The sequence below is a fragment of the Schizophyllum commune genome, assembly GCF_000143185.2.
Source record: "Schizophyllum commune H4-8 unplaced genomic scaffold SCHCOscaffold_5, whole genome shotgun sequence".
Classification (NCBI taxonomy): domain Eukaryota; kingdom Fungi; phylum Basidiomycota; class Agaricomycetes; order Agaricales; family Schizophyllaceae; genus Schizophyllum; species Schizophyllum commune.
Window position 1 is genome coordinate 3,206,460 of NW_026089542.1, and position 13,173 is coordinate 3,219,632.

At 59.2% G+C, this 13,173-nt stretch overlaps 6 protein-coding genes and 2 non-coding genes across 8 annotated transcripts; 7 read left to right on the forward strand and 1 right to left on the reverse strand.

The window, feature by feature from the left end:
• Positions 1-783: 783 nt before the first annotated feature.
• SCHCODRAFT_01166556 (uncharacterized protein) lies at positions 784-1,731 on the forward strand (the record flags this gene model as incomplete). Its single annotated transcript, XM_003036900.2, has 1 exon — positions 784-1,731. One exon carries the CDS (start codon positions 784-786, stop codon positions 1,729-1,731), a length of 948 nt encoding a protein of 315 aa, XP_003036946.1.
• A 199-nt stretch (positions 1,732-1,930) lies between these two features.
• Positions 1,931-3,034, forward strand: SCHCODRAFT_02624552 (uncharacterized protein). Its single transcript, XM_003036901.3, has 6 exons — positions 1,931-2,007; positions 2,064-2,241; positions 2,292-2,447; positions 2,508-2,747; positions 2,801-2,868; positions 2,923-3,034. The coding sequence occupies exons 1-6, from the start codon at positions 1,949-1,951 to the stop codon at positions 2,984-2,986; spliced, it is 765 nt and encodes a 254-aa protein (XP_003036947.1). The 5' UTR covers positions 1,931-1,948; the 3' UTR covers positions 2,987-3,034.
• A 97-nt stretch (positions 3,035-3,131) lies between these two features.
• Positions 3,132-3,213, forward strand: SCHCODRAFT_t97. Its single transcript has one exon. It is a non-coding gene; the product is annotated as a tRNA-Ser (tRNA).
• A 125-nt stretch (positions 3,214-3,338) lies between these two features.
• On the reverse strand, positions 3,339-5,741 carry SCHCODRAFT_02540936 (WD40 repeat-like protein). Its single transcript, XM_003038265.2, has 12 exons — positions 5,711-5,741; positions 5,463-5,661; positions 5,247-5,399; positions 5,084-5,194; positions 4,917-5,007; positions 4,821-4,866; positions 4,733-4,763; positions 4,578-4,659; positions 4,284-4,496; positions 3,976-4,134; positions 3,827-3,916; positions 3,339-3,663 (listed from the first exon to the last, which is right to left on the reverse strand). Exons 1-12 carry the CDS (start codon positions 5,727-5,729, stop codon positions 3,484-3,486), a joined length of 1,374 nt encoding a protein of 457 aa, XP_003038311.2. The 5' UTR covers positions 5,730-5,741; the 3' UTR covers positions 3,339-3,483.
• A 155-nt stretch (positions 5,742-5,896) lies between these two features.
• On the forward strand, positions 5,897-7,684 carry SCHCODRAFT_02624562 (WD40 repeat-like protein). The gene is made up of 8 exons (XM_003036902.2): positions 5,897-6,202; positions 6,260-6,371; positions 6,422-6,516; positions 6,575-6,774; positions 6,850-6,989; positions 7,077-7,203; positions 7,304-7,477; positions 7,549-7,684. The coding sequence occupies exons 1-8, from the start codon at positions 5,959-5,961 to the stop codon at positions 7,570-7,572; spliced, it is 1,116 nt and encodes a 371-aa protein (XP_003036948.2). The 5' UTR covers positions 5,897-5,958; the 3' UTR covers positions 7,573-7,684.
• A 1,907-nt stretch (positions 7,685-9,591) lies between these two features.
• On the forward strand, positions 9,592-11,253 carry SCHCODRAFT_02624569 (anthranilate phosphoribosyltransferase). The gene is made up of 3 exons (XM_050345246.1): positions 9,592-9,718; positions 9,783-10,409; positions 10,462-11,253. The coding sequence occupies exons 2-3, from the start codon at positions 10,044-10,046 to the stop codon at positions 11,188-11,190; spliced, it is 1,095 nt and encodes a 364-aa protein (XP_050200788.1). The 5' UTR covers positions 9,592-9,718; positions 9,783-10,043; the 3' UTR covers positions 11,191-11,253.
• A 10-nt stretch (positions 11,254-11,263) lies between these two features.
• SCHCODRAFT_02577440 (anthranilate phosphoribosyltransferase) lies at positions 11,264-13,110 on the forward strand. The gene is made up of 2 exons (XM_050343885.1): positions 11,264-11,859; positions 11,911-13,110. Exons 1-2 carry the CDS (start codon positions 11,485-11,487, stop codon positions 12,640-12,642), a joined length of 1,107 nt encoding a protein of 368 aa, XP_050200789.1. The 5' UTR covers positions 11,264-11,484; the 3' UTR covers positions 12,643-13,110.
• On the forward strand, positions 12,811-12,900 carry SCHCODRAFT_t98. Its single transcript has one exon. It is a non-coding gene; the product is annotated as a tRNA-Ser (tRNA).
• Positions 13,111-13,173: the final 63 nt, after the last annotated feature.

Here is a 13,173-nt window from a genome sequence, read left to right on the forward strand (position 1 = left end):
TCAGGTCGACCACCGTCTGCATCGGCGATGCGTCCTTCCTCTTCCACTGGCGGCGATGGCAGCATGCGTCCACCCAGCGCAAAGCCACCGAGCGCGATGGGCGGACTTGGTGCAGGATCGCCAACGCTAGGAATGCCAGGCATGAACGGCGTGTCTGGTATGGGCACGCCGGGCATGAATCCCTCAGGATCAGGTATGGGTCTCGGTGGAATGGGCGGCTCCGGCGCTGGGCTGGGTGGTCCCGGCATGAGTGGTCCCGGGCTTGGTATGAACAGCCCAGGACTGGGCATGGGCAGCGGCGGTGCCGGTATGGGTGCGGCAGGACCCTCCGGCTTGGGCATCGGCGGCGGCTTAGGCGTTGGCGCCATGGGCGGCGCTGGTACCTCTGGCTCCGGCAACGACCTCTCCTCCATGCGTCCCGGCGGCGACTCTGCTCCCATGCGCTCCTCCAACGACATCTCGATGCAACAACTCGGCATGATGGTGCAGAACATGCCCATCCAGTTCCGCCAGGCGTACCAGATGCTCACCTCGAACAACCCCCCGCCGATCCTGCAGCAGCTGCGGTCAAATCCAAAATTCCAGCAGCTGCCACCGCAGATGCAGGTGCAACAAGTCGCGCAGTTCATCCAGATGAGGCAGAAGCAAGCACAGCAGCAACAGCAACAGCAACAGCAGGAGCATGGGCTTGGCGCGGGCGGCGGGGCGTCGGGGATGGGAGGCGCACCCGGTATGGGCGTCGGTGCTGCCGCTGGTGGTATGGGCGGCGCGGGCGCGGGCGCGATGGGAGGTATGGGCGGTGGAATGGGAGGCGGTATCAATCCCATGAGCGGCCTGAACCCTGCGCAACAAGCCCAACTCGCAAACCTGAACCCCCAACAACGACAGCTCTTCCTCATGCAGCGTCAGCAAATGATGCAGCAGAATCGAGCGGCTGGTGGCGAATCTGGGATGGCTGGCGCAGGCGGTCTCGGCGGCATGGGTGGCGCGGGAGGCGGGATGGGAGGCATGAGCGGACCTGGCGGGATGACCCCTGAACAGATGCGCGCAGTTATGGAACGGCGGATGATGCAGCAGCAACAGCAGTCCGGCCTTGGCATGGGCAGCCCAGGTGGTATGGGTCCCGGCGGTGGCATGGGCGGCGCAGGAGGTATGGGTGGAATGGGCGGAGGCGGGCTCAGCGGTCCCGGCATGGACGGCAGCGATACTCCCAACATCCCCGCCCTCCGGTCTAACAGCGCCATCCCCGGCATCGCGCGTGCCATGCGCAGTCCGCACGAGGGCATGGGCTCGGCTGCGAGCATGGGTGGCGGAGGCGGCGGACCCATGAGCCCTGCGATCGGCGGCGGCGGTATGGGCACCCCCGACTTCCAACGCGCGATGATGCAGCGCGCGGCGTCACAGACATGGGGTGGTCAGCAGCAACAGTTCCCTGGTGGCCAAGGAGGCGGCGGCGGCGGGATGTACGGCGCAGGAGGCATGGGTGGAGGCGCTGGCATGGGTGGTGGAGGGATGGGCGGCTCGGGGATGGGCGGAGGAATGGGAGGTGGCGGCGGGATGGGTGGTATGGGCGGCCTGGGCGGCGGTGCCGGGATGCCTGGTGGCAACCAGTTCGGCGCCGGCGGGCAGGGGGCCTATGGCGCGGGCTACGGGGGCGACCAGTCACCTCAGATGATGGGTGGCTCGCCGCAGGGCGAGTTCGACATGGGCCAGGGCTTTGGCTGGCAATGAATGTTTTTGCTTTCTTGTATACAGTACTCAGTATGCGCTTGTCTCTACCTCCACATGCGGACATATGCATCGCCCGTGTATGCTTGTTTCTTCCACTTGAGCCTATGTGCGTGAGCGAGATGCTCTTGAACTTTATAAGGTAAAGTCGAACTGCCCCAGAGCGGGATCGCGCGGAAGTATTTGTGGCGCTATCGTGCCTTGGCTTTGTACTCGAACAATGGTCTTCTCGAACTTGGGTCCGCATGAGAAGGACGCGTTCTTCACCCTGCTAGATGAGTAGGTCGCGTTGCACGGTAATTACTGGCATGGATGCATGATGAACATCCGCGTAGATACTTCGCATCTCGTCCAGATGTCTTCGGCGGCCAGCAGGGCGCGTCAGCCACACAAGCCGCGACGCGCGCGATGCATGCAGCGCCGGGCGTGATATCTGCTGGCGTTGGGAAGGCTACAACGTTTGGAAAGGGTGTTTCTGCGTATGCGCAATCGCACGCGAGCCAGTCGAGCCACGTACGTGGTGTACACTATGGTATACCGCGCGACTGATCGATCCGCATAAGCCAGCCCACGCAGAGGGGAACGACCACCATGAGGAACCGACGGCGAGCGTGTCCAGCCGCATCAAGGCCTTTTCTTCATCGCACCACTCTCCGACGCCGTCGCACGATGCGGGGCATGGGGGTGCCGGATCGCGGGGGAGCTTGAGCCAGGTGAAGGTGCGTTAATAGCTTGCAGGATCGGACGTATGCCCGCTTATACACTGTCCGCGCGCATAGAAATTCGGCGACGTCGACATGTCGTCCGCGGGGAAGATGCTGGGCTCCCTCCGTCATTCCAACACAGCGAAGCAGGAGACGTTCACGCCGCCGAGGACCGCACCTGCATTCACGCCGAAGCCGAACAAGTACGGCCCACCGCCAGTGCGGCACATTGAGCCTGAACCCGAACCTGAGCCGGAACCTGAGCCCGAGGCGCAGGGTGAGTGGGTGGAGATACTGTACGACTATTCGTCTAGTGTGCGTCTCGTCTCGTTTGCGGGCCTTGCCTGATGTTCGCTTACGTCCATTAGGAACCGGGAGACCTGCAATGTCAGGAAGGTCAGCGAGTATTGTTGGTCGAAAGAACGTCGGACGACTGGTAAGGATTCCTTATCCACCATTCCTCGTGTTTGCCTTGCTCACCGACGCACAGGTGGACCGGAGAGTTCAATGGAAAGCGCGGTTTGTTCCCTGCATCTTATTGCAAGGTCCTGTAGATTCCTGTATCATGTATCATATGAACAACGGACTTTGCTACCACTGCACGGCTAGAACGACGTTAGTATATCTCTTCAGATGGGTGATTCAAAGACGCCAAAACGCAATGTTGGTTGAAGCATGTCAGTGAGATGCTGTTGGTATGGCACTATGGCGGAGTGGTTAACGCGAGAGATTAGAAATCTCTTCCTCTCTGAGGGCGCAGGTTCGAATCCTGCTGGTGTCGTAGTCCCATGCTGAATCTGAATTTTTTTGCAACTCTTGACGTCGATTTCTCGAGACTCTCACAGTGCATTCGCACAATGAGTGCAAACATAACACTTACGACAATCCTCCTGGACACCATCGTTTCCACACGCAGAGAGCGCACTGCCATGAGTGTGTTTCTGATCTGTCGATATACTGGTTGGACTACCTCGTCTCGCACGTCCGAACGCATCTCTAAGCAAGGCTGGTCCACATACACATAACAACCATAGGCTGTCCAAAATCGGCCTCAGTCATCCTCATCAAACTCCTTATACAGGTCCCCATAAAACTCTTTTCGGTCGTTCTCCTCATCGGTCGATGTATAATCCTTCGGATTCAGAGACCACGCGGCGCTATCGTCAGGAGGATCTTCGTCGGCCCAGAGCAGGTCCTCGTCGTTGGGTGGGGGGCGGGGGAGGGGTTGAAACTGAAGAACGGTGAGTGTCAGTATATCCGTAAGGCAATCGAGTGGTAGCGACAAGAAGGGGTGTCCGAGTTGGGGCGTGGGGGAAGGCGGAGCGAGTGGACGAGAAGACGGGGCACCGAGAATGAGTAGACCGCGAGCAACGGGCGGAGTGTAAGCTACGCACTTGCCAATACGGTGCCACATCGACCGTGTCAATGTCGACGTCTTCCTCTTCTTGCAATCGCTTGCGCTTCGCGATCTCCTCCTCGTCTTCCTGCAGAGCGAGCGCGTTAGCATGCAAGCACGACATGCCGAGGTGCGTCGGATACCCACGATATCAAACTCGTCCTCTTTCTCCTCGTACATGATATTCTCGTCCAGCTCCTCGAAGTCGCCCGCGAACGCGCCCCAGCGCTCCTGAGTGGGCGCGTGCCAGATCATGATGGCGCCCTCGGAGGTGTTCGACAGCAGCATCGAGCGCGCAGGGTTCCACTAGAGGGAAATACGAGTCAGTACTCCGCTTTCTCTACCCATCCTTTGTACTAGCTGTCAGAACTTGCGAGCGTAAATTCCATCGATGAGCAGCAGCTCGTGCCAAACAATGGTGGCACGCGTTCAATAACCAGCACCTCGCCACTCACATGCACCCACAACAACGGCGCCGTCCCGCCATCCAGCGCATTTACCAGCTGCCCGTCTCCACTACAGTCCCAGATATATATCTTGTGCGCCGCCGCGTCCGCCGCCCCGCCCGCGAGCCACTCGCCGTCGGGCGAGTAGGAGAGCGCGTGCCACTGAGTGCGGTTCACGGGGTCGGAGAAGCGGTGCGTGGCGTCGAGGTCGGATTCGAGGATCTGGGGAGGGGGCGTTAGAGGTGTATAGGAGGTACGGTTGAGAGCATTTAGAGCGAGGATGCAAAAAGAGAATTCACTGACCATGCCATCGGGATCTGGTGGCGGGTATGTGGGCGTGACGAATTGGCGGATGGTGCGGTCGGAGGAGTTTGTGACGAAGCGGCTAGGGGGCAGTCAATACGGATTACGACGCGCTCATCTCGCAAAACAAGCAATGGGCGGCGAGCGACGCTTACCGACCCGATTTCGTGAATTGGATGTCGGATACTAGATGAAGTGCATGTGAGAAAGGGACAACGAAGAGATGAACGGTATCAAACGCACTTCGTATTTGCCCTGAGAGCCCAGCTATGCGGTGGCGGGCGACGAGCTATACGAGGAGGGGTAAGGAAGGTGCAGCAGAGAGCGCAATGTGCCTACCGTCTTCGTTCGTGTGTTGTAGACGTGGACTTGGGCGTTGCTGGTTCCGACAAAGACATGTCGACCAGACGGGTCAAAGGAGGCGCAGGTACTGAGAACACGTTAGCCAATATTGATAGGCGCAGGTGAGTTAGACCAATGGGAATGCGGAAAGAGGATTCACGCACACTTTGTATGTCGCATCGTCTTCGCCGGAGACGACCCAGTTGGAGATGCCATCGGTTTGGCGGAGGTCGTATATGTACATATCTCCCTGAATAGCGACGAGGATGATCTTACTGTAGGGTCATTAGCACGCGCATAGAACTGGTGCCTCACGTATGCACACACCTATTCCGAGGATGGAACTGCGCGGACAGCACAGGCAAGTCGTGTCTGAAGGTCATCATTCGTTGCGCAGGTTTAGTCCTATCTTGCAAGTCCCATATCGCAACATTCCAATCCGCGGACCCGGTGAGCAAGTAGCGTGAGTTGCGGGACCAGCTGGGTGGCGGATAGGGGAACGCGTCAATAGCCAGCACGGACGCCTAATTGTGATCGACGCACTCGAGGGTCGTGATTCTATCGACATGGCCCCTCAGCAGGCGCACAAAATCTTTGGTCTCGAGATCCCACACTCGGACGACGCCATTGAGCGCGCCGGCGGCGACGAAGCGGCCGGAGGGGTCGAAGCGGGCGATGTTGCTGCTCGCGTCCGGCAGGACCTTTGAGATGTTCGTGGGGTATGCGGGCCTTTGATACGTATCTGGAGACGAGGTGAGTTGGCGAGGACGCTCTGTACGTTCTCCACGTACTGATCAGCAGCTCGTTCATGGTGGTCGACTCCGAACCAAGAACAATGAGCGCGACGTCGACCGGCGCATCGGTCCGCACCGCGCGGGGCACAATCACACGATCACCGATTTCCGTCCCGATCACCTCGCCAGCTCGCACCTCTGTGTCCTCCGCTATCACCATGTCTCCCCACCTCGAAGAGTCCCCGGCGCTTCAGCATATCCCTCGCCCAGAATGCTCAGCCTCCATCGCGTCCGACGCATACATCATGTCCATCGCCGCGGTTCCCTCCCGCTACGCGATCGCCCCCTCCGCCCCGAGCACCTCCATCGACGTCCTCGATCAGGCCTCCCTCCGCTTCGTGCAGAGCTTTCCTGGCCATGAGAATGGTATCAGCGCTCTGCGCACTATACGCAGCGTCGCCGGCCTCACGCGCCCTGCACTCGTATCGAGCGGTCGTGATGGGAGCGTGAAGGTCTGGGACGAACGGAGTAACACACATAGCATCAAGAGTGAGTATAGGAGGCGACTATGCTGATATGCGGGGAGCTAAGCGGCTAAGGTTGCAGTGACCGACTTGGGTAAATCGCGCGCTATACTTTCGGTTGACGTCTCGCCGGACGGGCTCACCGTTGCGGGCGGTACGGATCTGCAGGGCGAGGATGCGACGATTTTGTACTGGTGCGTCTTTGCGCTTCTAATCGACCTTTCTATCGCTTACGCTCATGCAGGGACCCCCGGCAGCCCGCCGCCCCCCTCCGCGCTCACTCCTCCACACACTCTGACGATATCACTGCGCTGCACTTCTCACCCTTCGATCCCACGGGTAAGCTGCCCTTGCCCGCTCTTCCTCTTCTCCAAAGTGCCCCGCTCACCACCGATAGGCTGTACCCTTCTCTCCGCCTCCTCCGACGGTCTTCTTAGTGTCTCTAACGCCGCCGAGGATGACGAGGACGAGGCCGTCGTCCATGTCGCGAACTGGGGCTGCAGTATCAGTCAAGCAGGATGGGTTGGCGCAGGCGGCGCGAAGGGCGCGATCTGGGCAGCGAGCGATATGGAGACGTTCAGTACGTGGTCAGGGGAGGTGAGTAGTGGTCCTTGGTCATAGTGGCCGGTCAACAGCGCAAGAAAAGTGTTTCTGACTTACCCTCCCCCATAGCTCGACCGCTACTCCAGCCTCGACATCAAGGTCCCCGCCGTGCAGCGCATCGATCGACCCTGGGTCACCGACTATCTCATCACAAGCCACAGCACGGGCGACCCGGAGCACCCGCTGGCGGTCTTCGTGGGGAGTAATGAGTGCGTGACGCTCCCCGTTTCTACCTGTCATTGAGCTTGCCTGTCATGCCTTCCCTCCTCTCTGTCCGTGCTAATCGTCCTTCGCAGAGGCGACATCGCCCTCATCTCCGAGCGACCCAACACATCCTCCTCTTCCTCCCCGTCCTGGACGCTGCACAAAAAATGGCTCAACGGACACGCGGGCGTCGTGCGCTCGTTGTTGTGGGATGAGAGTGTGAGTGGCAGCCATGCACTCCTCGTTATATCTGCAGTTCCAGGACCTGCCTCTCTTCCTTGCGAAGACGGATTACGATGGCTCACACCGCCCCTTCCAGAACGCCGTCCTCGTCACCGGCGGCGAAGACTCCAAGCTCAACGTCTGGTCCCTCGAGGGCCCGACCGTGGACGACGGCGACGACGCGATGGAGCTTGACGAAGCTTCACATATGCATGATGGAGAACATACGCGAGGTCGCAAGCGTGGCGCGAGCTGGGACGGTGATGAGATGGTGAGTTAGAGTCTTCGCTAAGCTAAGCTTGGGTACGGAATGAGAATCGTTGTTGACGTGCACCGTCGCAGGAGGGCAAGAGGGCGAGGCGGTGACAGTCTCTGCGCACCTCGCATTGCGTTGTATCGTGTCTAGTCTTGTCTGATTGTCTGTTGTTTGCTCTTTTCTATCGTGTTTCACGCTTCTCGCATGGAGAACTTTTCGCTCTCGACACTTTCCCGGATAGACGTCGCATCCAGGTAAGCCCGTAACCCGACACCCAGAATTCGTCAAGCTACTTGGGAATGCGCGATACTCGAGACTGACAGACGCATCGCCCTCGTCTTCGTCCCGCGTCCTCTCTACATCCATTGCACGTCTCTCTGCATATTCCCATCACCTCTGAGCTGTCCATCCATCCTTCGGAAATCCCTCCCTCTTGACTCATCACCTGGTGGACAAGAGATCAAGGTCAGGTGAGCCTCCCGTCCTCCTCCAAACTCCCGTACTGGACGTCTCATGCAGGCTTGCGAGCGTTAGACCAGGGCCGTCTTAAACTGTCCCAACCACGGCAACGCATCGACAGGTCGGCTGTAGGTCGCTGCCGCCGTCTTTGGTATGCGGGACTAGACGTCGCCGCCCTCTATTAACATCTCCCTACCATCACCTCCTTCACGATCGGCGTCTCTTCACGCTCACGGTCTACCAAGGTACCCGTTCGCCGACAGATGCTTAACTACATCGGCCGCAAACTTGACGGACGTTCGACTAGTACTAGCCGGCTGTCGGCCTGCCTAGCAAGTTTGCGTCTCCTCGATACTTCAGATCACCGTCCACCATGATTCTTTCCTCACCATCACCTGCTTCACGATCGACATTACCTGTGCATGGCCTCTTAACAAAGGTACTCGTCCACCGACAGCTACGTTGCCACAAATGGCACGACTGAGTCACTGGACTTGACGATTGAAGGATGCTCTTCCTCCCACCCGGCGCGTTCTCAGCTAGACCTCGACACGTTTCCCGAGAGCACGTCAACCCACCACAGCCACTGACAGCGAAGTCGATGTCTTTGTGACCGGACCGAAATCACTGGAGCGAACTATTGCGCATTATCGTCGCGGCCCAAAAAGAGCCGTCCGCTCCTCCACGGACGCTGCTAGTCGCGCGAGGCTTCGCGGATCAGCGACTCTCTTCGAAGCCTCGACCTTGGTGCTTTGTGGCGCTAGCTTGAGGCTGAAGCACAGTAAGCAGGAGTCTTCTCAATAGGTCTTTGCAGCTCATCTTTAGCACGGCTGTCATTTACCTTTGGCAGCACGCAAAGAGCGGCGTCCTTTCTAACGTCGTTTGCTCGGCTTCCGACGCCCCCAGTGGCTCAATTGGATCCCAACTTTCACTTCTCCGGCGATGGCGCCATGACCGTCACTGATTTTCTATTGACATGTTTCCCTTCCCCACCACCCAAGTTAACTTCCACCAAGATGTACTTGATCTCTCTCCTCACCTCACATTCATCGGGTGAAAAAATGGGGGTGCCATCTTCTCGCTGTCCGTCCGTGTCGACTCACGTGCAGCACTGAACGCCGGCAAGGACTTCAAAGAGCATCACGCGACCGCGCTTGCACCTCTCCCCCGCGACGCAGGCACGATTTGTGCGACTCTCCCGACGAACAATGTACCGCCTTTGCTCTAGTTGCGATTGCGAGTGGCAGCGGACGCCGTTCTTCGTCCTTCCATCGGACTCGCGACTCACTTGTCTATTCAGTCCATTATGGTAGACCGGTCTCAAACTTCCATTGGACGATGGCCCCGGCGTGCGCAGCCACTGTCCCTTCATTATCGCTAGCGCAAGACGTGCTTACTGCAAACATAGCACACATTCTTCTACGCCTCGTTTAGCAGAATACAGCGGGATTACGGTATGGGGTTTTGACATACATTCATCCGAAGCTATTGTCGCTAAAGGGAGATATTTTCTATGCTTTATGGCCACTATGGGAGGTCTACTCTTTTCGTCTCTGACTTGTGGGAATCTATTCGGGCGTGAACTTCGCATTGTGAGTCCAACTTCTTGCCACGTGGGGAAGGAAGCAGATTCAGATCTCCTTCCCCCTGGCATCACTTGATCGTGACTTGCGAGCGTCAAGGTCAGGTCCTGTGAAGGTTGACCTCCATTCCTCTCTGCGCCCCCGACAGCCTCGCAGCCGGCAGACAGACGAGCGCCATACATCGCAGCGCGCAGCCTACCCCTTCAGCGCACCGGTGCGTGGCCCCCAACGCTGCAGAGAAATCCGCCTGTCTGATGAGCGCTTTCTTCCGTGAATAGCGTCCCCTCACCTGTGACTCGATCAGCTGCTGCTCGCACCCTCCTTCCCCGCCAAGCAAGAATCTCCGCCTAGGACCGTTATAGGCTCGAGTGTGTCAGTGAACTGCAGGCGACCGAGTAACGGCTCAACCACACGCGCATTACAGCCTACTACACCCGGCTGCTCACATAAATAACCCGTATCCCCAACCTGCGACAACTTTCACCTTCCCCCCTCTCTATAACACTCACCTTGAACTTCTCTCCGACGCACCACTCATCATGACGACCTACTCGCCGGAAACCTTCAAGCCGCTGCTGAAGAAGCTCGTGCAAAAGCCCGAGTACTTCTCCCCCGAGGACCTGCGGGCAACGCTCGAGCATGTCTTTACGCCAGGCGCCGTCTCCGACGCGCAGCTAGGCGCCTTCATGACCGCCCTCCACATCCAGCGCGTCGAGCGTCGGCCGGAGATGCTCATGACCGCGGCCGCTTTACTCCGAGAGCGCGCGCTCAAGGCAAACGTCCTCGACCGCGAGGGCGACTACATTGTCGACATTGTTGGCACGGGAGGTGACGGCTACTCCCTGTTCAACGTCAGTACCACGGCCGCTATCGTCGCCGCCGGCGCGGGTGCGCGAGTCATCAAGGTAAGCTCCCGCTCCCTAGGTCGTTGAACCAACCACTAACACCGCTCCCTAGCATGGCTCCCGCGCCAGCACCTCGGCGTCTGGCTCGGCAGATCTCCTGCAGTCCCTCGACTGCCTCTTCCCCGCGCCTTCCCCCGACATCGCGAACCCCATCCCCAAGATCCCCTTTACCTTCATCCTCGCGCCCCACTACCACCCCACTCTCGCCGCCATCGCGCCCTACCGCAAGGCGCTTCCCTTCCGCACCATGTTCAACGTCCTCGGGCCGCTTCTCAACCCCGCGAAGCCGAGTGGGATGGTCCTCGGCGTCGCCGAGAAGGAAATCGGCGAGACGTTCGCGCACTCGATCAAGGACGCCGGCGCGACGCGCGCGATGGTCGTGTGCGGGTACGAGGGGCTCGACGAGATCAGCTGCGCGGGGCCGACGCACGTGTGGTCGTTCGACGAGGAGAACGAGGAGGTCGTGGAGAGCACGATTAGCCCGGCGGATTTTGGCGTGAAGGCGCACCCGCTCGCGGACGTCGGCGGCTCGAGCGCGCAGGAGAACGCGAAGACGTTCGTGCGGCTGCTGCAGCGGAACGGCGAGCCGGTGGAGGAGGACTTGATCCCTGTGCTGGACTTCGTCATCATTAACGCGGGTGCGCTGCTCAAGATTTCCGGGCTGGCGAAGACGTACAAGGAGGGCGCGGACATGGCGAGGGAAAGCGTGCTGAGCGGCAAGGCGTGGTCCGCGCTGGTGGAGTTCCGTGAGCAGGGCAGGCAAGCACACATTCAGTCTTAGATTATCTAGCTTATTTATTCGCACATTGTAATCCTATCTTGCATTTCCTTGCTCTCTCCCTCATCTTGAGACCGTCTTGGTGAAGCTGCGATTTCCTGTGGCAGGGAGTGAGCAGCCCATGGGTACGTGAGGATAGTGGGATTGTATGCCGAAGCAGTGATACTGACACCTGACCAGGTTACTGATTCGGACTTCGTTCATTCCCCGACGATGCGACGAACCCGGACCAGAGTCATCGACGTCGACAGCGGTCTCCAGCGGGCTTGAGACCCATCCTTGCCCTCAGCCCTCACCATGACCGAGCCACGCTACACCGTCGACACCTTCAAGCCTCTGCTGAACCGCGTCACTCAGAAGCCTGAGTACTTCACGGCCAAGGACCTGCGGCGCGCCTTCGAGCACATCTTCGCTGACCCGCCTGTCCTTCCGGATACTATCGTCGGAGCATTCCTCACTGCGCTGCACCTGCACCGCATTGAGCGGCGCCCAGAAATGGTGAGGGCAGCGGCGAGCGTCCTGCGTGAACGCGCGCTGGCGGTGGATGTGGAGGGCTGGGAGGAGGACTTCGTGGTCGATATCGTAGGCACTGGCGGCGATGGGTATTCGCTATTCAATGTCAGTACAACCGCAGGCGTTGTGGCTGCCGGCGCGGGTGCAAGGGTGGTCAAGGTGAGCGCGATACAGCTTTGATGGACTGCAAGGCCTGACCTGTGGCGCTAGCATGGATCGCGCGCTAGCACCTCAGCCTCGGGCTCCGCCGATCTCCTGCAATCCCTAGACTGCCTATTCCCCGCCCCCGCCCCCGACATCGCGAACCCGATCCCCAGGATCCCATTCACCTTCATCCTCGCCCCCCACTACCACCCCGCCCTGGCGCGCCTCGCGCCCTACCGCAAAGCCCTCCCCTTTCGCACCATGTTCAACGTCCTCGGGCCCCTCCTCAACCCCGCGCGCCCCAAGGGCATGGTCCTCGGCGTCGCAGAGAAAGAGCTCGGCGAGACCTTCGCGCGCAGCGTGCAGGAGGCCGGCGTGCAGCGCGCGATGGTCGTCTGCGGTTACGAAGGGCTGGACGAGATCAGCTGCGCGGGTCCGACGCGCGTGTGGACCTTCGACTCGGCGAAGGAGCAGCAGATCAAGGAGAGCACCATCTCACCTGCGGACTTTGGGCTCCCGGCGCACCCGCTGGGGGACGTCGCGGGCGCGTCGCCCGAGGCGAACGCGGAGACTTTCCAGCGCCTTTTGCGGAGGAAGGGGACGGAGGTGGAGGCAGATTTGCTTGCGGTGCTGGACTTCGTTTTGATGAACGCGAGCGCCTTGTTGGTAGTGGCGGGCATCGCGAAGGACTTCAAGGATGGAGTCGCTCGTGCACGGGAGAGTATCGTGAGCGGGAAGGCATGGGAGACTCTGGAGATATTCCGTGAGGAAGGGAAGAAGGCAACTGTAATGGCATGACATGACTTTCGAAGCTCATGCACAAGTGCTGTTGGGCTGCTCATTTTTTTAGGCAGGGGATGGTCTAGTTCTTCTCGTTTTCATGTAATTGAGGTAAGTTAGCTGTCGTTTTGAGACGACCTAAGGTGCCAAGAGAACTAGGACAGACGGACGCGAAGGCCTCCCATCGGCACTATGGCGGAGTGGTTAACGCGAGAGATTCGAACGCTCGATATCTCTTCCTCTTCGAGGGCGCAGGTTCGAATCCTGCTGGTGTCGTGAGAAGTTCGACGAAATGGATGCTTCTAGTTTATTCTTTTTTGCTTGAGCCCCCGGATGATTACTGAGCATAACTGATGCAGTAGCTTACAAAGACGGCTTTGAGTGTGGACAACGAAAGAGATTTGTTGGCCTAATTGACTTCAGGACCGTCACTAGCATAGGGCCCCCATATCGCAGACGTGGAATACAATCGCGAAGGCTTCCCCGAAAATACTTCCGCGAGTTGTTGGTCCGCGTCGGAGTCTTCCGAATGTGCCTTGGAGTCGAATC